The 25011-nt window shown below is 41.1% G+C and overlaps 1 protein-coding gene across 15 annotated transcripts in view; it reads right to left on the minus strand.

Moving 5' to 3' along the window:
* The window catches only part of dock7 (dedicator of cytokinesis 7), a 173041-nt gene that overhangs the window by 111149 nt on the left and 36881 nt on the right, over window positions 1-25011 (minus strand). For all 15 annotated transcript variants that reach the window (XM_048539932.2, XM_048539944.2, XM_048539943.2 and 12 more), the window contains exons 6-13: window positions 24313-24525; window positions 10909-10994; window positions 10742-10808; window positions 8470-8619; window positions 7280-7360; window positions 6815-6980; window positions 1060-1202; window positions 803-896 (exon numbers count right to left, since the gene is read on the minus strand). In XM_048539932.2, coding sequence (XP_048395889.1) covers window positions 803-896; window positions 1060-1202; window positions 6815-6980; window positions 7280-7360; window positions 8470-8619; window positions 10742-10808; window positions 10909-10994; window positions 24313-24525 — 1000 coding nt within the window. The remainder of the gene's footprint in view (window positions 1-802; window positions 897-1059; window positions 1203-6814; window positions 6981-7279; window positions 7361-8469; window positions 8620-10741; window positions 10809-10908; window positions 10995-24312; window positions 24526-25011) is intronic.

Below are 25011 nucleotides of genomic sequence, written 5' to 3' on the forward strand. Positions count from 1 at the left end.
ATTTTCATTCAACATCATCATCATCATCACTTATGATGAATGGATCCAACTAAAGTAGTAAAGCTTTCTTTCAGGCATAGACAGATCCTAGCTGTACAGTTCCTATATTTTATTTGTTTTTATTTCAGTTACTAAGTATTTCCTAAGAATTAAAACAGACTAGCACTATGCACATTAGCCTCTCCCTGAACCACTCACTGTCCAGCTAGTGAGAGGTATGTGACCGAGGAAATCGACCCATTGCTGCTTCAATCAGTATCAACTTCAGCTCTTTTTAGCAAACTACCTCACGCTTTTAAAGTGAGGGTTCATCCATTCATTAAATTAGCCACATTGCTGTTGACAAACAAAATGTTTTACTATGTGTTAGTAAGTCTCACACCTCAATCAGAAACAGTTCGCCAATGTCATTTAGCTTTTAACATCTGACTCGGTTTTCACACAGTCTCTCTTTCCCCACCCAACTTTCTCACAGATCCTAAAATATAGAATCCTGTCTTCCTCTTTCAGTACTTCACCCAAATGGTCAATAAAATGAGCGTAGGATCTGGGAGGTCAATGAACAGTTATCAAGACCAGGTAGCCAGGGTTAATTTACGTCAACCCACCAAGACAAATGAAGTCAATCATCGTGCTGCTACTATATTGTTGACTCAAAATAATTATTTCAGCCTAAAGGATAAAACCTGAAACTTTCCAGGTCTGTACTGATCACCCCATACCTGGTGATTCCTTGCATACATTCAAGCCACTGAAGGAAATTTCAGACAATAAAGCTAGCACTTTTCAAAAAATTACTTGCCTGTGATTGGGCGTAGTCTCCGCAGAACAGATGAAGGTCTTCTCATATCAGCAAGGAATTTATACAAATCTTCATCACTCAGCCGATCTCCTTCCTAGATATTGCCATGAGGTGGAAGAAGGTGGGTAAAGGGACAAAAAAGGAGAACGAAAGGGCTGTAAGTTCTAGGTATATACATATATTCCGCACTGATGTAACAGCCTGCTGGAGTTCTCATTACATTTAATACACAGTGGTTTCAAATTATTTCAGGTTACCTGTTTGAAGAAATTTGTGACAGTCAGTGTGGCTGGTCTGAAGCTTGAAAGATTACATGATTCATCTCCACTGGTAGTGCGTTCAAGAGACCGCCTTCCAACAAGACCAGAATTCCTTCTTTCCGACCAGGAGCCTTTCCGCTCTATCAGAAAATAGTGTCACACCAGTTAAAGAAAAAGTCAGTGACACTAGGTCATGTACTCACACACTAGAACAATGATAAAATAAAAGCCTGCAACAGCTGATTTTCTCAAGTCAGTGCTGGGATAGAAACTTCTACTAAATAAACTAGAGAAGCAACCATTCCTGATGAGTAAAGAGAATGATAATTGCCAGCAGATTATTTGACCATGGAAATATGATAGCTAAACCTAAGCTTCTCGTCACTCAACGCCGACATAAGCATATCTCCCAGCAGCAAGGCCAACCGCACTGCGAGAGAAGACAATTTTGCTTTAGGTGAGGCAGCGCCCTAATTTCTCTCTCTGAAGATTGCAAGTTTCACACCAAGATTTCAGAACGTCATTTGGTGTGATGTTTTGGTGCAATAATGAAAAAACTCTGGTCAAGTTGTTTGTCCTGAAGTGTTAAACTGGGATCCTTTTTGCCTCATCATGCAATCACATAAATGTTAAAACTCCAGAGCATTAAGTGAAGCCAGAAGTGCTTCTGATAATCTAGCCACCATTCCTCCCTGAATGCATATGACTAAAAGTGAATTGATCTCACAGTCTGCTGCTTAATGCTGTTGTTGCAGAATAGCTGCTGCATTTGTCTCTGACACAATAGTCACTGTACTTGCAAAGACTGCATGAACAGCTTTACAAGAGATTTCAAAAATCTGAAAGATATAAATGCAAGTTTTATTATTATTTTATCCAAAACTGAGGCTGTAGAATGCTCCAATCAGACCGCATTTGAATCATAGAATCCCTACAGTGTGGAAACAGGCCTTTAGGCCTAATTGGTCCACAGTGACCCTCAGAGCATCCCACCCAGACACATACCCCTATAACCCACCTAATCTATGCATCCCTGAACTCCATGGGCAATTTAGCATGGCCAATCCACCTAGCCTGCACACCTTTGGGCTGTGGGAGGAAACCAGTACACTCGGAGGAAACCAATGCAGACACAGGGAGAATGTGCAAACTCTACACAGACAGTCACCTGAGGGTGGAATTGAATTCAGGTCCCTACTGCTGTAAGGCAGCAGCGCTAATGGCTGGGCCACTATGCTGCCCCTTCGCCATATTTGTGCCGCATATCTTACGAAAGATGAGTTGACATTGCAGGAGGGCCAGAGGAGGTTTACAAGAATGATCTCAGCATGAAGGGCTTGTCATACAAGGAGTGGTTGAAGACTCTAGATCTGTACTCGATGGAGTTTAGAAAAATGAGGGGGGGGTTCTCATTGAAATTTACAGAATGCTGAGAAGCCAAGATAGAGTGGACGTAGAGAAGATGTTTCCACAAGCAGAAGTCTAAGACTTGAGAGCACAGACTCAGAATGAAAGGATGACCCTTTAGAACTGAAAGGAGAAGGAATTTCTTCAGCCAGTGTGTTCTATGGAACACACTGCCAAAAGGTGGCTGCGGAGGCCAAGTCATTGAGTGGCTTTAAGACAGATATAGATAGGTTTTTGATTAGTAACAGAAAGCAGGACAATAGGTTGAGAAGCATATCAGCAACGATCAAATAGCACAGCAGACCCAATGGGCCGAATGGCTTAAACCTGCTCCTATATTTTATGGTCTTGAGGTTTACCCGCTGCGAAAATCCATCCTGAATACAAAGTTAGGATTCAAAATGACATAAACACGAGGCTCCCTGAAGGAAAAAGTTTCAACCTGCTTCAGTTTGCAGTCAGGTTCATAACGCTTCATGTATATAACACCATCTCAACTTTTAGCAGAATTTCTCCTGATCTCCTACCATTACTATCAGAAGGCAGAAGAAAACAGAGAATTGTTTCACAATTTCCCTCAGATTTCTGCCAAAATTACACTGAGAAACAGTGAACTGTTAATGTTGGTATGATGCTGAAATTATTTTTCACTGGTATTAAACTTTTAAGTGCAGCCTTAGAATTTCTATATTTAGATATAGTACTTAAATCCTCAAAAAATTCTTTTTAACATTATCAATGACGGTGAACTGGTCAAGGCCTAAGATTAAGAAGGATAACGCTACGGTAAATAATGAGAGACAGTTTTCCCTGATTAAAGAGGTCTGATCAGGCCACACAATGTTATCTTGTTAATGGGGTAATATATAGCAGATTAGGTCTGTATTTTGAATTTGTGCCACAAATCTTTCTCGAAGTAGTCCTTTGATTCTTTTCAAAGGGAATTACATTGTTGAAAAAATATTGTAGGGATGGGAGGGAAGTACAAGAATCCAACTAGATTAGGTGGCTCATGTAAGGTAAATATTTGCCTTGGTAGATGAAACGACCTGTTCCTGTGCTGGAACAATCAAGCATTAGGTAATTATATATCACTAATACAAAATATCCTTTCACTTGAAGATCAAAGTAGCAAAGAATTGGTTATTACAGTACAACGTACCAGTACATGTAACCAAACATTGTTATCTAAAACATTTTTGTTTCACCTAGCCTTGTTTTTATATTGGCAATATTTTAAACTGCATCCTGGAAGCCCAATAACATAGTTGTTACTGCATCAATTTAATGTCATATTCATATTGAAACAACACATAAAAGCCACCATTCCTGATCGAAGATCACATGAAAAATTCAGTGATAATGGGAACTGCAGATGCTGGAGAATCCAAGATAATAAAATGTGAAGCTGGATGAACACAGCAGGCCCAGCAGCATCTCAGGAGCACAAAAGCTGACGTTTCGGGCCTAGACCCTTAATCCGAGAGGGGGATGGGGAGAGGGTTCTGGAATAAATAGGGAGAGAGGGGGAGGCGGACCAAAGATGGAGAGAAAAGAAGATAGGTGGAGAGGAGAGTATAGGTGGGGAGGTAGGGAAGGGATAGGTCAGTCCAGGGAAGACGGACAGGTCAAGGAGGTGGGATGAGGTTGGTAGGTAGGAGATGGAGGTGCGGCTTGGGGTGGGAGGAAGGGATGGGTGAGAGGAAGAACAGGTTAGGGAGGCAGAGACAGGTTGGACTGGTTTTGGGATGCAGTGGGTGGAGGGGAAGAGCTGGGCTGGTTGTGTGGTGCAGTGGGGGGAGGGGACGAACTGGGATGGTTTTGGAATTCGGTGGGGGAAGGGGAGATTTTGAAGCTGGTGAAGTCCACATTGATACCATTGGGCTGCAGGGTTCCCAAGCGGAATATGAGTTGCTGTTCCTGCAACTTTCGGGTGGCATCATTGTGGCACTGCAGGAGGCCCATGATGGACAGGTCGTCTGAGGAATGGGAGGGGGAGTGGAAATGGTTTGCAACTGGGAGGTGCAGTTGTTTACTGCGAACCGAGCGGAGGTGTTCTGCAAAGCGGTCCCCAAGCCTCCGCTCATATGCATTTCAGAAAGGGACTGGAACAGTTCGTGATTCTGTAACTCAGGTTTATATAATCCATTATGACATCTTTCAGAAATAACTTTAACTAGACAAAGCAAGGCAACCAACCACATACAATGAGATCATATAAAGAACAATGGTTCATTTCTTTCTTTGGTTGTGTTTAGCAGGAATGTTGGTTGGGATAACTGTGAGAATACCTTGTGTGTTCTTCAAGTCCAATCTGAGGAAAAATTACCTTCGAGTGCAGCAACAGGAGAAGATAGGGCCCCAGTCTAATGGCTTACCTGAAGGGACCACTTCACAATGTTTGCCTGTCCAGCAACAAAGTTTGGCCTGCACTCTCTAATTTTGTTGCTGCAGCATATTATCTGAAACTACCATACCCAGTTTACTACTTCTATTCACTTGAGTGTCTTCAGTAGGCCTAGAACATCACTTCAGTGATCAGCTTGTGGCCCAAAAACCTAGATTATCAAGTCTCTCATATTTAATCCCTCCAGCTTCAGAAATTATCCTTCTTTTCCTTCTCTGCACCACCAATAAACCTTACTTTTGAGAACCAAAGTTGTATTCAGAACTCCAGAAGCAGTCTGCCCAGAGTGCAGTTTCATCATGACATCTAGAAATGGACCTCAAATGATTTAGTAATAGCCACACTGTCATGCAGAGATATCTTTATAAAATAGATTAACAATGAAACTTCTTCTATTTAACGTTAACTAAAAACTAACAAATCAGTTAACTCCATGGAGTAACATAGTCCAATGCAAATGCAGAGAATCCTGCTTTGTCAGAGTACAGACCAGTGTTGATCTCTGGTGTTGCTATGTCACAATGCTCTAAACCAGGTAGCAGTGCCCAATGGGTACTCTCATGCAAAAGCAGCACTATGATAGGTCAAGATCGAATCAGTAACCTCATTAAAGCGTTGACAGAGTGAGGTTGTTGACTTGCTCGCCGAGCTGGCTTGTTTTCATTCAGACGTTTCATCACCATGCCAGGTAACATCATCACTGAGGCCGTCAATGAAGCGATGTTGCTCTACTTGGAATTGATACTGTCTGGTCTGTTACGGTGAGTAGCGTCATTTCTGGCTTTGTTCTGTGTGGGTTTGTATATGGGGTCAAATTCTATATGTTTGCTGATCGTATTACGGTTGAGAACCATGCCTCTAGGAATTCCCAGGCGTGTCTATGTTTGGCTTGGGCTATTCTAGTTACGTCGTCCTGACACAGTCTGTTGTTTAGTGCTGACACAGTGTTAGGCCACTGTCCTTCTGTTTCACAACAACGTAAACAGGCAAATTCGAAACATGAGTGCGCGATTCAGTCCCACACACCTGTTCAGCCATTCAATAAGATCATGGCAGATCTGATTGTGGCCGCAACTCCACATTCCCACCTAACCTCGATACCCTTTAACTGCCTTGTTAGTCAAGAATCTATCCACCTCTGCCTTAAAAATACTCAGTGACTCTTCTTCCATCACTCTCTGGGGGAGAAAATTTCTTAAGATTCATGAGCCTCTGGGGTGGAAAAAAGACCTCCTGTCTTGAAAGGGAGATCCCTTATTTTAAATTGTGACCCTTTAGTCTATGATCTCTCTTACAAGGAAGCATCCTTCAGCATCTTAAATGCTTCCATAAGATCCTCTCACATTGTTCTGCCTGCAATGCATACTGGGCCACCTTGCCCAACTTTTCCTTAGGAGAGAATCGCTCATGTGAGGAATCAAATGAGTGAACTTTTATTTAATCATTTAAATGAATGGAGGGAACAGTTAAAGAAAAATTAAATAAAGCAACATGGGCTGACACATAAGGTTATACACTCCCTCACATTTCTGGGATCTGGGTTCAAATCTAATCCAAACTAATGCAACTATGTACCATTTGAAATTCATTTGTCTCAATCTAATTTCTAATTGACATGATCCCTAATGGCTAAATCTGACTTGGGGTCTCTAACACGAGTAAAATGAGAAACTGGTAAACAGACCCAGATGCATTTCAAGAACATTTTTGAAGCTAGGGCTTAACAGGGAGGAAACCTTTGCCACAAAACTATATTATGCTAGAGCTGAGAGCGATTGGTACTGACTTTGTGTCCCTGAAAAGACTGCACTCACCATCTCAGAAATCTCTCAATTTAAAGAGCAAGGGAAGACTACCAAATAATAAATGTCTAAACACAGAGGCATACACTGTTATTACAATTTATAACAAATATATTACTCTGGAAAAGGGTTCTACCTCCTGCTCCAGTCTCAGAGTCTGTGCTGTCTCGCTCTAGGCTTCCTGCACTGTTAACAATGTTCATTAGATGGATGGCAGTCCAAGCAAAAGGCATGCGGTACTTCCCCAGTCTGAGACAAAACTGCTCTGCTTGGCTCTTTAGCTTCTCCAACTTTTCTTTATTCTGTGATAAAAGTAGAAGATTACAAGCCAATATTCTACAAAACACAGTGAAACAAAACCGAAACGACAGTCCCCCTCTGTTCTTCAAAGACGCAACTCAATCGTGCAAATCGGCCATCCAACATGGTCCAATTCCATTTCGTCAACCAGACCAAACAAAAAGCACATGCACTTGGTACAACTGGAAGAAACTTACTCTGTCTCAATTACAATTTACAATCAAAGTTAACCTCGTTCTGTATCACCATTTGTTGAATATCAATTCCTAATGTTTCCAAAATATTTTAGAAAGGTTCCTACTTTGGTTGTATCAGATTCCTTGAATATCATGTATGGTTCTGCACATTCACCGATATCTCCTTGTTGCAGAACTTTCTCCAGCTGAAAAAAGCACAATAAACATTATTGTAACAGCCAGCACATGTTCTTCCAGTGCACCACTGAGTATAAACGTTTCATAACTTATATTATAAAAGTCTACTGATCACAGATTCTATAGCAAAGCCAGCTTGGTACTCAATATCTACATCAACAATTTCATTTTGTACAGCAATTTAAATGTGGTATCTGATACAAAGAGGCATGAAGAAAATAGGTGGCAAGCTAAAAGGATCATATTAGGAGTACTGATCAAAAGCTGACTGTAGAGATGAGTTTGAACTAGGGTGATGAGGCAGGAGAGGAAACTGAAGAGATTATTGAAAACAATTTCACAGAGGAACATAGATGACTGAGAGCATATCCACTTAAAAGGGGTTGCATAACAGGGTGAAAGCAAAGGAACAATGAACAAAAGAGTGTTAGGGCAGGAGACTATTCCGTCTAGGTGGGACAATGCCCGAGAAGGATTTAGATGCGCATCTAGGAAACGTAAATTTGGAGCCTTGGTGGACTTGTACAAAAAAAGTGTAAGCCATAAAGTGTACTGGAAGTTGGATATGGTGCAGGTTAGAAAAACAACAGCACAGTTTTGGAAATGAGGTCTGTGCACAGTGAAGAACTGGAAGTGAGAGAAACAAGCAATGGAGTAATCATGTAGTGTGACAAAAGACAAGGACGTTGGCTTTCGCCACAGGTGGACTTTAAGAACAGAAACTGGCAATATCACAGGTAAGAAGGCAGGCAGATTTAGGATAATACAGCATAAGGACATAGAAGCAAAGAAGTTCAACGTGGGACCACAGCGTGGCATTGCAGACACCCTTGGACAGTGATGATGAGGGCTTGGGCAAGGAGCTGAAAGAAACACCGGACACTTTATTAAGGCAAAGGAAATTTGCTTCTGTTCTCATTCTTTTCTACTACCTTTAGCAAGAAAGTACAGGATACAAAATCCATCACTTCTCGTCCCATTATGTACCAAAAAGTATTAATCACATTGACTTCTGAACAGACTCAAGGACAAGGTAGGTATCTGGTACAACAACCAAACACCAGTTAGTACTTCCAAGGAGGAACAGCAGATAGTGCAAAATAATACTTATTCTTACCCTGATAACCAGAAAAACATCTTGACATGGGTACGTGATTGAGAAGATTGCTGATCGAGCCAGTGTCGAAATTGCTGCAGGAGGAACATGAGGTCGCAGCATGCCTTTCATTTGCTCAGAATTCAAATCAAAGAAAAAATTTTCTGAAATCTGTTTATTTTAGAAACATTACAAATTAGAATATTATAGTTTTATATTTATGAATCTTGTAAATAGTTATCTGCAAAATTAAGGGACAAATGCTGATCACAGCTCTATACTGCTCTCTACCGATGTACAAATGAAACTTCAGTTCTTAAAATAGAGAAACTCATATGACATGGAAAGAGTTTTACTGGTAAATAAAACAGCATTCATGCTTGGAAATGGAAAACATTCTATTTAAAAGCAATGGAAGTATTCAATTGTGAACTTTTATAATCTTACAAAAAAGTGCCTCTGTCAAATCAAACACCCCAGATCAGATGAAAACGATTAGGTATAGTGTGAAGCTCCCAAGTTCCTCAGACATCACAGAAAAATTCCTATTGCAACAGTATAACCATTCTGAATTCCTGAAACTGCCACTATTTGGTCTGCTGAGTCTGATTCCCAACAAACGCTGGACAATGGGTAGTTCTGTGTTAGGGGCCCATGCATCTAACATCAATATAACTTGTGGAGAGAAAGAAAGAAAGAGGGTGAAGGGAATGAATAGAGGAGGTGAGGGAGAATTTTCATTCCATCAAAAAGTGCAGTACCTGGATAATATAGCAGATCTGATAGTATTGGAAAAGGAACAATGAGGGTCCACGTTTCTAATGGAGCCCAAGCCAACTTCTTGCCCCCTGCCAACCTTATTCCGATAAAAAGCACAGCCATTTTGCCATGTTAACTAGTTCTCGTGATTGCTACAATTCAAAGTGTGTTTGACCATGAGCAGTAAAACACATCACTTTTGAAAATCGCAGCACTATCCACGTAGGTCCATTGTTTGCATTGTTTTTAGCTGTTAATTGATTTATTCTTCAGTGTAAATTTATTTCTGATAATAAATCCTTTCTATCACTTTAAGCAAAACTCTGTGATCAATTAGTGTGGTATTTTTCTGTTTATCAAAAGATTAGAAATGCAACACATACATTCTATCGAATTCTTTATATCAAACCAGCATTGTAAGCACAGAAATATCTTGTAACTCGAAGGCATATTTGCTTTATACTATACATTTTATGCTTCTGCCCATAGGTAATGCGAATGTATCTATGGAAACTAGAAGCTGCCTTTTTACATTAGCAGGAACAATTCAAAAATAGTTAAAATCCAAACGTTAGTGGCAAAAATCAGCTGCATAATATTCAAATCGTGCACTATCTCCAAATATTATCTTACAAGAAGTTTGATTACCTTAGAATGGTTACTGCAAATCACAGTTAAAATACACAATGCAGTTTGCTCAGTGACAAAAACAAATTTCACCCAGACAGAGCATGATAGGGCTTATGTGAGAGCTCTGCTATAAGCTATATTTTTCAAAGAATCTCATTTAAAGTGTGCTTGATGATTTGGTTCTGTCCTGTTCGTGCGTGAATGAGCCAGAAAGGGAAGATCCCATAACTGTATTTTTAAACAACGGATCTCAGCCGAGCAGTAGCTGGATTTGCAATGTCCCTGAGACAGGAGGAGAAAATACACAATGCTCTCTGCTCTCGATTCCTATCCAGTGAAAAATGGGCAGACGCCGAACTACCTGTTAATCACATTTTAAAAAGTGCTGGAGAAATTCCCACAGGTATGGCAGTATGGCAGATATCATGGTGTAGAGCTGGATGAGCACAGCAGGCCAAGTAGCATCAGTGGAGCAGGAGGGCTGACGTTTCAGGCCTAAACCCTTCTTCAGAAAATTTAGTGAAGCATATAATGTGCATTTTCTGAAGAAGGGTCTAGGCCCAAAACATCAGCTTTCCTGCTCCTCTGATGCTGCTTGGCCTGCTGTGTTCATCCAGCTCTACACCTTGTTATATCAGATTCTCCAGCATCTACAGTTCCAACTCTCTCATGGCAGTATGGCACTTTTGTTTAATTTTCTCCAGATTCTGCAGTAGCTTGGTTTTATATTAGTCACACATTCCTTGTTAAATGCATAATTATAAAAGTCAATTCAGTACCTTTGAGGTACTCAAAAAGAAATATTGTCATTGTTAATGGAATCACAGCTAAACAGAATTCACACTACTTCCAGGAAAGGGAGAAAATAAAGGAATGAAAATGGGAATAAAAACACAATACCAACCTTTTTTTTCTCTCTGACATCATACAAAGCCAAGCTTGCAAAAATCGGCTCAATTTCAATTTCAAATCTAGATAAAGAATTATTTTGTTTTAGACCACAAGGGATTAGTTTATATGCGATACATAATTTTACAAGTTACAGCTCTTCATGAAATAAAATACACATACTTTAATGATAAACATTTCACAAGCAACCTTTGTCCAAAGTGCTCTCTCGGAACCTCGGGAATGCTGTGCCTTTCTATCGTGTCATCCTGTAATCAGTTTGAAACACAGAAGTTAGCTCATCACTAGTATAAACGCATCGACCAATATTTATTGCTTGGTGAAGCCACCTGAAAATCAGGACATAAAATATCTGACGAGTATTTCACACAGTCACAGTTTTCATTTAACAATTTCAGAGACCTTCAAATGTATGGAATTGAGCTGTGCAGGACAGATAGTTCTAGCTTCAGTTCTTTATCCTGCGTTTGCTTATTTCCAGCTGAGATTGCAAACCAAGTTTCAATGATTAGTCTTACCATTTACAAAATAGCGAAAGAAATCAGACAGGAGTCCCACCCTTGATAGCTACCCACTGCAAAGTGCATAAGAACAGCCTCAGGCTTCCACAACAACAACTACAAGTACATGAACATGGCAAAATATCCAAGGACTGTTCAGAGAGACATAAATCAAACTTAATTTGGCCCAAAACCAGAAATGGAACCCACTGCCTATGACGGTTATAGAAGCAGAGACGATAAGTAATTTAAAAGAGAAGCTGCAAGGGTACTTGAGAAAAATAAATGTAAATGTTATGGGGTTAGAGCAGAGAAATTGGATTGATTTGATTTCTTGATAGATTGCCAGCTTGGGCTCAATGGGCTGGTGGACACCCCCTTTGCTGTGACCAAGTCACATAAAGTGCTTTAGAACAACTGTCCAAAAGTTTCTGACTTGGAGAGAGGACTATGGATATCGGTGAACTATGGGTTGGATCTTACAGAGGGATGGGTTACCAGACCTTCAAGTTAAAAGTTGCACACCACTTCAATGACATTAAAGCCAATCACCCAACAGTGATAGTGAGCAATGGGTGGCCTATTGAAGAAAACTTGTCTAAAGTGGGCTAGGAAAATAGGCTTAAGATATTTCATAATGCTCAGCAAAAATCGTATTTGGTCAAAAAGAATTCAATGAGAAGGATAAACCAACCACAGTTAACAAAGGGCACCAGGGAGAGTATTCTGTCAAAAATTAAGGCACACAAAGTGGAAAAAAAAGTGACAGGTCAGAGGTTTGGGGATCAGCAGATCACTAAATAACAAGAAAATTGATTATGAAACCAAGTTGGCAAGAAATATAAAAACAAAGAGCAAGAGCTTCTATGGGGATAATAATATGAAAGCCAGTTGCTACAGGGAGTATGGTACCCATGGAGATGTAACTGGGGAATTGATAATGGGGAACAGAGGAACTGCTGATAATTGAGAGCAATATTTTTCATCAGTCTTCATTGAAGATCACTATGAATATCCCAACGATGTCAGCTAAGCAAGATACTAATGACAGGAAAAGTCTTGTATCTCAAGGACCAAAGTATTTGACAAATTAATAGTACTAAAGGCAGAGAAGTTGCCAAGACCTGATGGCTTGCATCCAAAGGTTCGAAAGGAAGTGGCTTACAGAGATGGTGGGAGGCACTGATAGAAATGTTCCAGAGCACACTGGATTTCAGGAGGGTTCCAGCAGATTGTAAAACTGATAATGCAATGCTCCTGTTCAAGGAGGGAGGGAACAGAAAGCAAAAAACTCTTGGCTAGTAAATCTAACATCTGTCATTAGGAAAATGCCACAGTCTGTTATCAAGGAAGAAACAGAACATTTAGAAGAACATAACTCAATGAGATAGAATCAAGATGGTCTTCTGAAGGGGAAAAAATGCTTGACAAATCTGCTAGAGTTCTTTGAGGATAAATAACAATTATAATGGATAATGGGGAATTGGTAAATATAGTGTAGTGGGATTTCAAGACGGCACACAATAAGGTGCCACAGAAAAGAATATTGCACAAAGTAGGAGCCCATGGTATTGGGAATAATATATTGGTGTGGATTGAGGAACATTAAACACCGAAGACAAAGAAACAGGATAAAAGGGTCTCCTTCAGGTTGAAAAGACATAAAGAGTGCAGTGCCACAAGGATATGTCCTACGGCCTCAATCATTTACTATCTGCTGGAATGACCAGGATGTGATGTAAACAGCAAGTAACATTTGAGGGAATATGATAATTTTGATAATTATACCCTAATTAGGTCAACCTACAGATAAAATGATTTCCCAAAATAATTGCCTTATTATGTACCATGACAAACTATATTCATGTCTTTTTCATTGAAGGTTGATTAGCAACATAGGCATCCCACTAGAGACAACATGAGCACCTAATGTCTTGCTCTAGCTATTTTACGGGGAAGTATAACTCTTATGTGATCTCAAAGTTCTCTCATTGCCGTGTCAAAAACATGTGCAGGAAGTACGTCAATGATCTTAAACCTTCGATCGATCATCACAACCTAGTGAATCAAAATAACATTTTAACCAATCTACCCACTTACTACTGGCGTCAAGGCATGGGTAAATTCTGCCCAATGAAAAGAGGCTCACTACTAGTGCATTCATCACAGAGTTAAAACATGTTTTAAGTAGTGTACTCTGTTTAAATTTATCATTATCTTCATCTTCCTCATAAAGACCATACCTGTTCACTTTTAAATTAACCATATCATCACACTCAAGTCACATCTAAAGCATCTGTTAGCTTTAATTACGCATTCCCAAGTTTTAGTTATCGCTGTTACTTCTTAATTTTCTGCAATATGAGTAGATTTACGATACATATTTTCATTACTGCGTGTTTTCACACCTTCAGCTGTACTGGTGCCTATGATGGTGTTTGGATAATATAGAAACCTGGTAACTATCAAGATTTTCCACCCCTTGTGTCACAGTAGAATACGTCATTTGTTCCATGATAGCTGAATGGAATAACTTTCTTCTGATTTTTCTAAAAGTAATCGGCAGTGTTCAACAGAGGATCCTTTTTTGAGATCCGTTCATCAGTTAGAACAGTTGCTTATCTGTAAAAAATACACAGCACAATCTGGTAACTTAACCACCAGATGTGACACTGGCATCCTAAGTTGAACATTTGTAACCTTTTTCTTTAAATCATTCTTAAAATTTAATTATGTATTCTCCCATAGATTATCTATTCATTTCCAAACTCTATCAAGTTCTAACCAGGCCTTGTAGAAATTTTAACAATTTGTTTTTCCTTGTAGATTCTATCCAGGAATTTTATTGATCCAAACCTTCAATGGTTAATGACTCATCTCGTTGACAATGCCTGCCTTGTAATTTTACTTTGTGCAGCAAGCTGTAACACCAAGGCCACATCTTGTTTTCTTTTTGCCACATCCTGTGTTCACATATCCCTTCCATTCTTCATCTGGCTCTAACTCCAAAAACATCAAAGGCTAATTGTACTCCAACAATTTAATTTTGATTTGTGAAATTCTCTACAATAAACCCCTAGGATTTTAGTTTTATGTTCAAGAAAATGTTGTAGTTCTCAAAACTACACTTTTGATAACCATTCAGTGGCACCACGTTAATTCAAGACAAACAGGCATTTTAGGTGAAAGTACAGGAGCCTGGTCTTTGCAGACAAATAAGCTTTTACTTCTAAAGATACAGATTACACATTGTCTGCCTCTAATCCGCACTGGTACTGAGAGCCCATTATATCTCAGCACAGGGCGCAATTCCCGCAACTAATCCACAGGGATTAATGCTGGGTCCACTTTTGTTTGTCATTTATATAAATGATTTAGATGAGACTACAGAAGGTATGGTTGGTAAGTTTGCAGATGACACCATGTTTGGTGGTATAGTGGAGGATGAAGAAGTTTAACTAAGATCACAAAGAGAACTTGATCAGTTGTGTCAATAGGCTGAAGAGCAGCAGTTGGAGTTTAGTTTGGATATATGTGAGATATTGCATTTTGATAAAACAAATAAGGGCTGGACTTATACAATTAAATGTAGAGCCCTGGGTAGCGTTGTAGAACAGAGACCTAGTGGCTCAGGAACATAGTTCTCTGAAGATTGCGTCCCATACAGCAGAATATAGACAGACTGGAGAGTTGGGCAGATAAATGGCAGATGGAGTTCAATCTGGGCAAATGCGAGGTGATGCATTTTGAAAGATCAAATTCAAGGGCGAACTATACAGTAAATGGAAAAGTCCTAGGGAAAATTGATGAACAGAGAGATCTGGGTGTTGAGGTCCTTTGTTCCCTAAAGGTGACAACGCAGGTCAATAGGGTGGTCAAAAAGGCATATGGCATGCTTTCCTTCATTGAGCGGGGTATTGAGTACAAGAGTTGGCAGGTCATGTTGCAGTGGTATAGGACTTTGGTTCAACCACATTTGGAGTACTGTGTACAGTTCTGGTCGCCACATTACCAAAAGGATGTGGATGCTTTGGAGAGGGTGCAGAGGAGGTTCACCAGGATGTTGCCTGGTATGGAGGGTGCTAGCTATGAAGAGAGGTTGAATAGATTAGGATTATTTTCATGAGAAAGATGGAGATTCAGGGGGGACCTAATTGAGGTCTACAAAATCATGAGGGGTACTAATAGGGGTCATGAGTTCAAAGTGAGAGGAGGAAAGTTTAAGGGAGATATGCGTGGAAAGTTCTTTACACAGAGGGTGGTGGGTGCCTGGAACGCATTGCCAGCGGAGGTGGTAGACGCAGACACGTTAGCGTCTTTTAAGATATATTTGGACAGGTACATGGATGGGCAGGGAGCAAATGGACACAGACTGTTAGAAAATAGATGACAGGTTAGACAGAGGATCTTGATCGGCGCAGGCTCGGAGGGCCGATGGGCCTGTTCCTGTGCTGTAGGTTTCTTTGTTTCTTTCTTTGCTTCTTTGTATCATATAGATAGGGTGGTTACGAAGTCATTAGCACGCTTTCATTTGTTGCTCAGACCTTTGAGTGTAAGAGTTGGGATTTTATGTTTTACAGGATGTTGGTGAGGCTTCTTTTTGAATATTGTGTCCAGTTGTGGTCACCCTGATATTGGAACGGTATTATTAAGTGGGACAGGGTTCAGTAAAGTTTTTCCAGGGTGTTGCCAGGAATGGAGTGTGCGAATTATAAGGAAAGGCTGGGACTTCTTTCACTGGAGAAGGGGTTGAGGGGTGACCTTACAGAGGTTTACAAAATCAACAGGGGTACAGAGAAGTTGAATGACAGGTGTTGTTTCCCTAGAGTGGGGCATTTCAAGCTATATTTTAAGAGAGGAGAAAACTGTTTTAAAAAAGGTTATGGGGGGAATTTCCATACACAGAGAGTGGTTCATGTGTGGAGTGAACTTCTGGAGAAAGTGGTGGATCCGGGTACAATTGCAATGTTTAAAGACATTTGGATAAGTACATGAATAAGAAATGTTTGGAGGGATATGGGCCAAGTTGGGACTAGTTTTAGTTTGCGGTTAAGGCTGGCATAGATGAGTTGGACATCTGAACGACTCCATGACTTGGAGAAGAGGGCCAAGTGTAATGTGTCAAAATTTGCTGACCATACAAAAATAGGTGGGAGGTCATCTTGTAATGAGGACATAGTGATCTGCAATAGGTTACAGATAAGTTGAGTAAGTGGCAAAAATTTGGTAGATGTTTCATGTTGGAAATTGAGAAGCCTTTCTATCAGCACTTTGACAGCATTGTTATCTAGTTGGGACAGTGTTTCCGAATTCTTTTTCCTCTTATGACCTTATTATGATTTCTGAAAATTTTTCTGACCGTGCCCCTCTAAGAAGAGCTGTCAAAGTTGAGGGCAAGCATTTCCACTGCAAGTCACATTGATTATAAGTAAAATGCAGCAACGACTTCACTGGGTTTTTCAGGATTCAATTCAATGCCAGTGATTGACTGGACAGGTCTGATCCCAGACTGAAATCTGATTTGACAGTTTTTTGTTTTTAATAATTGAAACATGAACTTGCAAAGCTGCAGATTTGGTTTTAACAATAAATCAGAAGTTTATGCAGAAGGAATGACAATAAAAAACAATAAACTCAACTATTTGCATATCTATTAAATATTAAAGATTCTGAAGCTTGGTAAAATGCACACCCATTAATCTCAAAACCAGGCCTTTACAATACACTCACCAGAAAATTCCCTTCTCTGTGGCAAGGTACTAAATAGGGCGAGGGAAATTGGCATCAGTACTGGGCAGGACCTCGGGAATGTTAACTGGAGGGAGCTGTTATCAGGCAAGCAGAAATTGCTCAAAGACCCACTGATGAGAATTCAGGATTAGCATGTTCCAGTAAGGAGGAAGGAAAAGGATGGCAAGGTAAGGGACCCTTAGATAATAAGGGAGGTTGTGAATTTAGTCAAAAGGAAAAAGGAAGTACATGTAAGGTTTAGGAAGTTTAAATCAGTCAAGGTCTGCACAGAATGTAAAGAAAGCAGTAAAGAATTCAAGCTGGAGAGCAAGAAGGGGTCATGAAATGACCTTGGTAGATCAGTTTTAACAGAATCCCAATGCCTACTGTACATACATTAGAAACAAGTGGATAACTAGGGAATAGGGAGGACTAGTCAAGATAAAGGAAGAAACTTGTGCTTGGAGGCAGAGGACGTGGGCGAGATTCTAAATAGGTTTTTTTAAAATCGGTATTCACCCAAGAGAGGAAACGGACCGAGAGATTTGTACGCAGGGCTTTTTGAATCAAGAAAGAAGTGATATTGGTCTCTTGAAGGACATTAAGGTGGACAAGTCCCCATGGCCCGACAGTATCTATCCCAGATTACTGACAGGCAAGTGAGGAGATTGCTAAGGGTTTGACCAAGACTTTTGTGTCCTCACTAGCCACTGGAAACGTTCCGAAGGACTGGTAAGTAGCTAATGTTATCCCTCTATTCACGAAGGGAAATAGGGTTAATCCAATAAACTATAGACCAGTGAGTCTCTCATCAGTGGTTAGGAAGCTATTGGAGAGAATTCTTAGCAATAGGATTTGCAGCATTTGGAAAAGTATGGGGTAATTAGGGACAGTCAACATGGCTTTGTGCGGGGCAGGTCTGTCGTGCTAACTAGTTTGAAATTTCTGAGGTGGTGACAAAGGTGATAGATGAGTGTAGAGCAGTGGATGCTGTCTACATGGATTTTAGTAAGGTTTTTGACAAGGTCCCTCATGGTACGCTCGTCCACAAGATTAAGATTCATGGTGGCTTGGCCTCATGGATTCAGAATTGGCTTGCCCATAGAAGGCAGAGGGTAGTGATGGGGAGGTGTTTTTCAGGCTAGAGGTCCATGACTAGCACTGTTCCGCAGGGGTCCATACTGAGACCTCCGTTGTGTGTGATATATATACATGACTTAGCTGAAAATGTAGATGGGTGGTTACTAAGTTTGCAGACAATACGAAGATCAGTGGAATTGTGGATAATGTAGAAGATTGTCAAAGGATATATCTGGATGTAGATTAGTTGCGGATACTAGTGGAGAAATGGCAGGTGTAGCTTCATTGAGGTAAGTGTGAGGTGCTGTACTTTGGGTGATCAAATATTAAGGAAAAGTATACAGTTAACAGAAGGACCCTGAGCAGCACTGATGTACAGAGGGATCTTAACATTCAAGTCCACAGTTGCCTCAAAAGTGGCCACACAAGTAGACAGGTTGGTAAAGAAGGTTTGTGAAGGGAAGGTCGTGCCTCACAAACCTTACTGAGTTCTTTGAGAAGGTGACCAAACAGGTAGATGAGAGTAAACCGGTTGATGTAGTGTATATGGATTTCAGCAAGGCGTTCGATAAGGTTCCCCACATTAGGCTATTGTACAGAATGCGGAGGAATGGAATTGTGGGAGATATAGCAGTTTGGATTGGAAATTGGCTTGCTGAAAGAAGACAGAGGGTGGTAGTTGATGGGAAATGTTCATCCTGGAGACCAGTTACTAGTGGTGTACCGCAAGGGTCGGTGTTGGGTCCACTGCTGTTTGCCATTTTTATAAATGACCTGGACGAGGGTGTAGAAGGAAGGGTTAGTAAATTTGCAGGCGACACTAAGGTCGTTGGAGTTGTGGATAGTGACAAAGGATGCTGGAGGTTGCAGAGAGACATAGATAAGCTGCAGAGCTGGGCTGAGAGGTGGAAAATGGAGTTTAATGCAGACAAGTGTGAGGTGATGCACTTTGGTAGGAATAACCAGAAGGCAAAGTACAGGGCTAATGGTAAGATTCTTAGTAGTGTAGATGAGCAGAGAGATCTCAGTGTCCATGTACACAGATCCTTCAAAGTTGCCGCCCAGGTTGACAGGGCTGTTAAGAAGGCATACAGTGTTTTAGCTTTTATTAATAGAGGGATTGAGTTCCGGAACCAAGAGGTTATGCTGCAGCTGTACAAAACTCTGGTGTGGCTGCACTTGGAGTATTGTGTACAGTTCTGGTCACAGCATTACAAGAAGGACGTGGAAGCTTTGGAAAGGGTGCAGAGGAGATTTACTAGGATGTTGCCTGGTATGGAGGGAAGGTCTTACGAGGAAAGGCTGAGGGACTTGAGGCTGTTTTCATTAGAAAGAAGAAGGTTGAGAGGTGACTTAATTGAAACATATAAAATAATCAGAGGGTTAGATAGGGTGGATAGGGAGAGCCTTTTTCCTAGGATGGTGACGGCGAGCACGAGGGGGCATAGTTTTAAATTGAGGGGTGAAAGATATAGGACAGATGTCAGAGGTAGTTTCTTTACTCAGAGAGTAGTAAGGGAATGGAACGCTTTGCCTGCAATGGTAGTAGATTCGCCAACTTTAGGTACATTTAAGTCGTCATTGGATAGGCATATAGACGTACATGGAATAGTGTAGGTTAGATGGGCTTGAGATCGGTATGACAGGTCGGCACAACATCGAGGGCCGAAGGGCCTGCACTGTGCCGTAATGTTCTATGTTCTAAGGCATATGGTATGCTTGCGTTTATTGGTCAGGGAGCTGAGTACAAGAGTCCGGATGTCATCTTGAAGTTTTGCACCACATTGGTTAGACCACACTCAATTCTGGTTGCCACATAACAGGAAGAATGTGGAGGCTTTGAAGAGGGTGCAGAAGAGGCTTATCAGGATGCTGCCTGGATTAGAGGGTATGAGCTATAAGGAGAAGCTAGAAAAACTCGGAGAACAAATTGTGAAGCTAGATGAACACAGCAGGCCAAGCGGCATCTCAGGAGCACAAAAGCTGACGTTTCGGGCCTAGACCCTTCACCAGAGAGGGGGATGGGGAGAGGGAACTGGAATAAATAGGGAGAGAGGGGGAGGCGGACCGAAGATGGAGAGAAATGAAGATAGGATACAACGCATCATCCTCCAACACTTCCACCATTTACAATCCGACCCCACCACCCAAGACATTTTTCCATCCCCACCCTTGTCTGCCTTCCGGACAGACCACTCACTCCAGGACTCCCTTGTCCGCTCCACACTGCCCTCCAACCCCAACACACCCGGCACCTTCCCCTGCAACTGCAGGAAGTGCTACACTTGCCCCCACACCTCTTCCCTCACCCACATCCCAGGCCCCAAGATGACTTTCCATATTAAGCAGATGTTCACATGCACATCTGCCAACGTATCCACTGTACCTGGTGTGGCTTCCTCTACATTGGGGAAACCAAGCGGAGGCTTAGGGACCGCTTTGCGGAACACCTCCGCTAGGTTCGCAATAAACAACTGCACCTCCCAGTCGTGAACCGTTTTAACTCCCCCTCCCATTCCTTAGATGACATGTCCATCATGGGCCTCCTGCAGTGCCACAATGATGCCACCCGAAGGTTGCAGGAACAGCAACTCATATTCCACTTGAGAACCCTGCAGCCCAACGGTATCAATGTGGACTTCACAAACTTCAAAATCTCCCCTTCCCCACTGCATCACAAAACCAGCCCAGCTCGTCCCCTCCACCCACTGCATCCCAAAACCAGCCCAGCCTGTCCCCGCCTCCCTAACCTGTTCTTCCTCTCACCTATCCCCACCTCCCACCTCAAGCCGCACCTCCATTTCCTACCTACTAACTTCATCCCGCTTCCTTGCCCTGCCCGTCCTCCATGGGCTGACCTATCCCCTCCCTACCTCCCCACCCATACTCTCCTCTCCAGCTATCTTCTTTTCTCTCCATCTTTGGTCCGCCTCCCCCTCTCTCCCTATTTATTTCAGAACCCTCTCCGCATTCCCTTCTCTGATGAAGGGTCTAGGCCCGAAACGTCAGCTTTTGTGCTCCTGAGATGCTGCTTGGCCTGCTGTGTTCATCCAGCTCCACACTGTTATTTTGGATTCTCCAGCATCTGCAGTTCCCATTATCTCTGCTAGAAAAACTCAGGTTGTTTTCTTTGGAGTGGCAGAGGCTGAGGGGAGACTTGATAAAATTCTGCAAAATCATGAAATGCATAGACAGGATGGATAGCCAGAATCTTCCTACCAGAGTTGAAATGTCTTAAACTATGGGGCGCATGCATTTAAGGTGAGGGGGGAATGTTCAAAAGAGATGTGAGGGGCAAGCTGTGTTACAAAGAGTGGTAGAAGTCCGGAACACACTTCCAGATGTGATGGTGGAAGCAAATGCAATAGGGATGTTTAAGCACGTGAATGTGCATGAAATGGAGGGATATGGACCAAGGGCCGGCAGAAGGGATTAGTTTAATTTGGTGTCATGTACAGCACAATATCGTGGGTCAAAGGGCCCATTCCTGCGCTGTACAGTTCTATATTCTATGTTCAATGTTCTAAGAAGGCAAATGGACTTTTGGCATTTATTGGGGGTTGGAATTAAAAAATAGGGATTTTTTTTACAACCATACAGCACGTTGGTGAGGCTGCACCAGGAGTATTGTGTATAGTCTTAGTTCTTGCATTTAATTCAGGCCAAACTGGCATTGAAGGCGTAGGAGAAATTCAGCAGACTGATTCCTGGAACAAAGGGTTGACTTGTCAATAACGGCTGAACATGTCAGACTTTATTCAGTAGAGTTCAGAGCATGAGAGGTGATTTTATGGAAACATACAAGATTTTTTGGGGATGTGTGATATACTGCACTGTGATTCTCTTTACAAACTCACTCTCAAGTACTCCATGTTTATTATACTGCATTACTATTTATAAAACCGTGTTTTTGTAGTACACTTTACTCTTATAAGATAAATTAAATGAAACATCCCTTCCTAGGTTGCCAACCCATTACTGTTTCTTTACACCTTTCAATTCTTGTTGGCCCCATGTTTAGTGTTTAGACCAGTTTCTGTACCAAAGGTTACCCCTGATTAATTGTTAATACTGTAACCTACTCAAAACAATGCCATCCCTGCAACCTGTCTCCATAACCCACTCAAAACTATGGCAAGACTATAATATTAATTAGCCCTCAGTAACCATCTCTCAAGACCTGATTGGCTGCAGGACATCAAAGCGTTTCCTCCACCAGCATGTCATTACAGTCTGCTGCTCTTTATCTCAATGAAATTTCCTTATATGCTACCTATTTCTGTAACACTGCACTACCTATTTCTAGCTTTCATTTAGATCTTGTACTAATGTACTTTTTAAATCCATATTAAATAGGGCGCTACTCCCTTTAAGAAACCTACTATCAAAACAGCCCCTCTGTGAAACTGCATGAATAAATGTGTAGGAACCGGTAACTGAAATCTTACAACCCAGCTGTGGAAGATCAGTTTAATACCTTCTACACTTTTATTTAATACATGTATAATTTCCCACTTACTTCGATCATACAGGTCTAGTATTTCTCATTTTGCTAACTTTAAAAAACAAAAGGACTAACACCTCTTAACTATACAAGCTCAGAACAGATAGGCATTCTAATCCCACGGGAGCAAGTGCTTAAGCTATCTCCTGCTTCCTCAGGACAGATGTCGCCCAAACTTGTGTACAATAGATACAACTGTGTGACACCATAGTGCTAAAATTTTAATGTGTGTAAAAACTGTATATAAGAGAGGCTACTGTAAAACTGTACTTTGGATTCCATCCCGCCTTGAGCTGTGCCACTGCAGACATTCAACAAAGAGGCTCTTTACACAAGTCACCGATCTCGGTCACTATAATTGCCACAAGTGAGGAGTTGAGACCCTTAGTGGATCAACTATGACCTTACAGAATGGTAGAAAAGGCTTGAGAGCTGAATGGCCTATTCCTACCCCTACTTCTTACGTTCTTAGTTGGATCAGTGTCAGACATGCCCCCTCCCCCAGTGACAGGAAAAGTGTTAGTTCAGAAAGAGGCAAAGGAATGGTGCTATCTTGGAAGGCGGCACAGGGCAATCTCACAAAGGATTTGCCTTTCTCCTGCCTGCAGTGAAAGGTGCCGTGAGCATGCAGATCAAAAACATGCAGTGAATGCAGTACAAGGCCATTAACTGGCAGCCAACTCTTCAAGTAATGACTTCAATAGACCTAAAGGTGAGCCTCCTGCCAATTCCTTAATTCCCCCTCCAGAATATGCCAGATTAGTCAGGAGACAAGAGAAGGCAGCAGGCTTGTCACCCAATTTATTTTGTATGCCCCATCTTCCAAATGTTACTTGTTCAAAGAGCAGGGAGGAAACAGCAATTTCTGACCGCAACCCTAAATATTATCTAAAAAGGAGCTCTCAGAAAAATACTAGTTACTCAATAAGTGCAAAATTCCTGTTTCACTGCTTGCCTGAGAATGAGGAAATGAAAAAAAACCAAAGCAAAGCACCAATAAGGTGACAACGGGTGGTAACAGTGGTCTCGAAGAGACAAGGAAGAGTCACTCCCAAATCAATTTCCGCACATAGCAGGTCTCAAGCCAGCATGTGGGAAGGAGCAACCAAAGCACCTGTTTGATGTGGAACTGCAACTACCCACAAGCTCAGTTTGATTGGGAAGTGCCCTTGACAGTCTGAACAGCAGAAGTTAAAACCATTTTAAATAAATAGAGGAACTTGTAATTGTATTATTCCCAAAAAGTTAACTTATACCAATGTGACTTAACATTTTGAAAGTGGAATTAAAACTGTTCATATCACAGAGTATGACTCAGTAGGTTACTGTTAGTTTATTCACATTACAAGCTATGCTTGAACAACCACAAAATATAATAATTGTTTAGTTTGTGAATGTTTTTTGTTTATCATCGAATAGAATGATAATATTGGAATACGTCCCAATGTAGATAATGTTCTGTCAGCATTAAGTCTTCCCAGGAGAGGTACAGCATAGGAAAGATACAGAGTAAATCACATTCTATTCTCAGAAAGTTCACCTTACTACATCATTTAATAATAAATAATAAATAATAAATCATCTAATACTTCTCATTTCCTACATCTGCAATCCCACAGTTTCTTAGTGAAGTGACCAGTTAGACAGTATTATTTCACACTATTATTGTTAAACAATGTTACGTGAAAATGACAAGACAAAAATTGAAACTGTTTGGCACACAGCTCTATCAAACACATGTAATTTTCAAACCTCATCCGGTGCTGGATAAAGTGCAAACAGCTCCTTGTGTCGATTTGCTTTCCTCTGTTCTTCATTCTGCTGATCTATTTCTTCAATTGGAGAGCGATCAAGTAGATTTGGAAGGACAGCGTCAGGAAGTGAATTTTTGAGATCAAAAATACTACAGGCCCAACTACCTCTAGGTGTATCATCTATTGACACAGAACGGCGTTTCATATCATCCTGCAATCAGAGAGGCATTTAGTTAAGTCTATGCTCTAACTTTTTGTTGAAGATCACAGTAAAAGTTTGTTCAATGGTCACTTTCAGAAATACTAAACTGCAGAGAACAGTATCAGGCCTGCAATTCTACAGGGAGGTCCTAATTTCAAATACACTGTGAAAAGACAAGTGCTCACTGAAGCCTGACATTTTCCCTCTAGAAGACAAAAGCTGCATGGTGTGTATGAATCCGACAAACAGGGCAATTCTGTTGCTCTGTGAATGCCAGCAAAACATTTCTAATATTAACCTTATGACTCATTATGCTTTAATGATCAAACAGAGAACAAAACACTGCAATGAATGTAAGTTAAGAAAGCACATGGAACAGCAAATCTGCATTATCTACTACTGTACTGCTACTTTGAGCACATTTTGCAAAACAAAAACGTCTAGATAACACAGTGAGCCAGATCTTCCAGTATCAGGAGCAGCAATGCACTGAAC

This window comes from Stegostoma tigrinum, chromosome 8, assembly GCF_030684315.1.
Source record: "Stegostoma tigrinum isolate sSteTig4 chromosome 8, sSteTig4.hap1, whole genome shotgun sequence".
In the NCBI taxonomy this organism is placed as follows: Eukaryota; Metazoa; Chordata; class Chondrichthyes; order Orectolobiformes; family Stegostomatidae; genus Stegostoma; species Stegostoma tigrinum.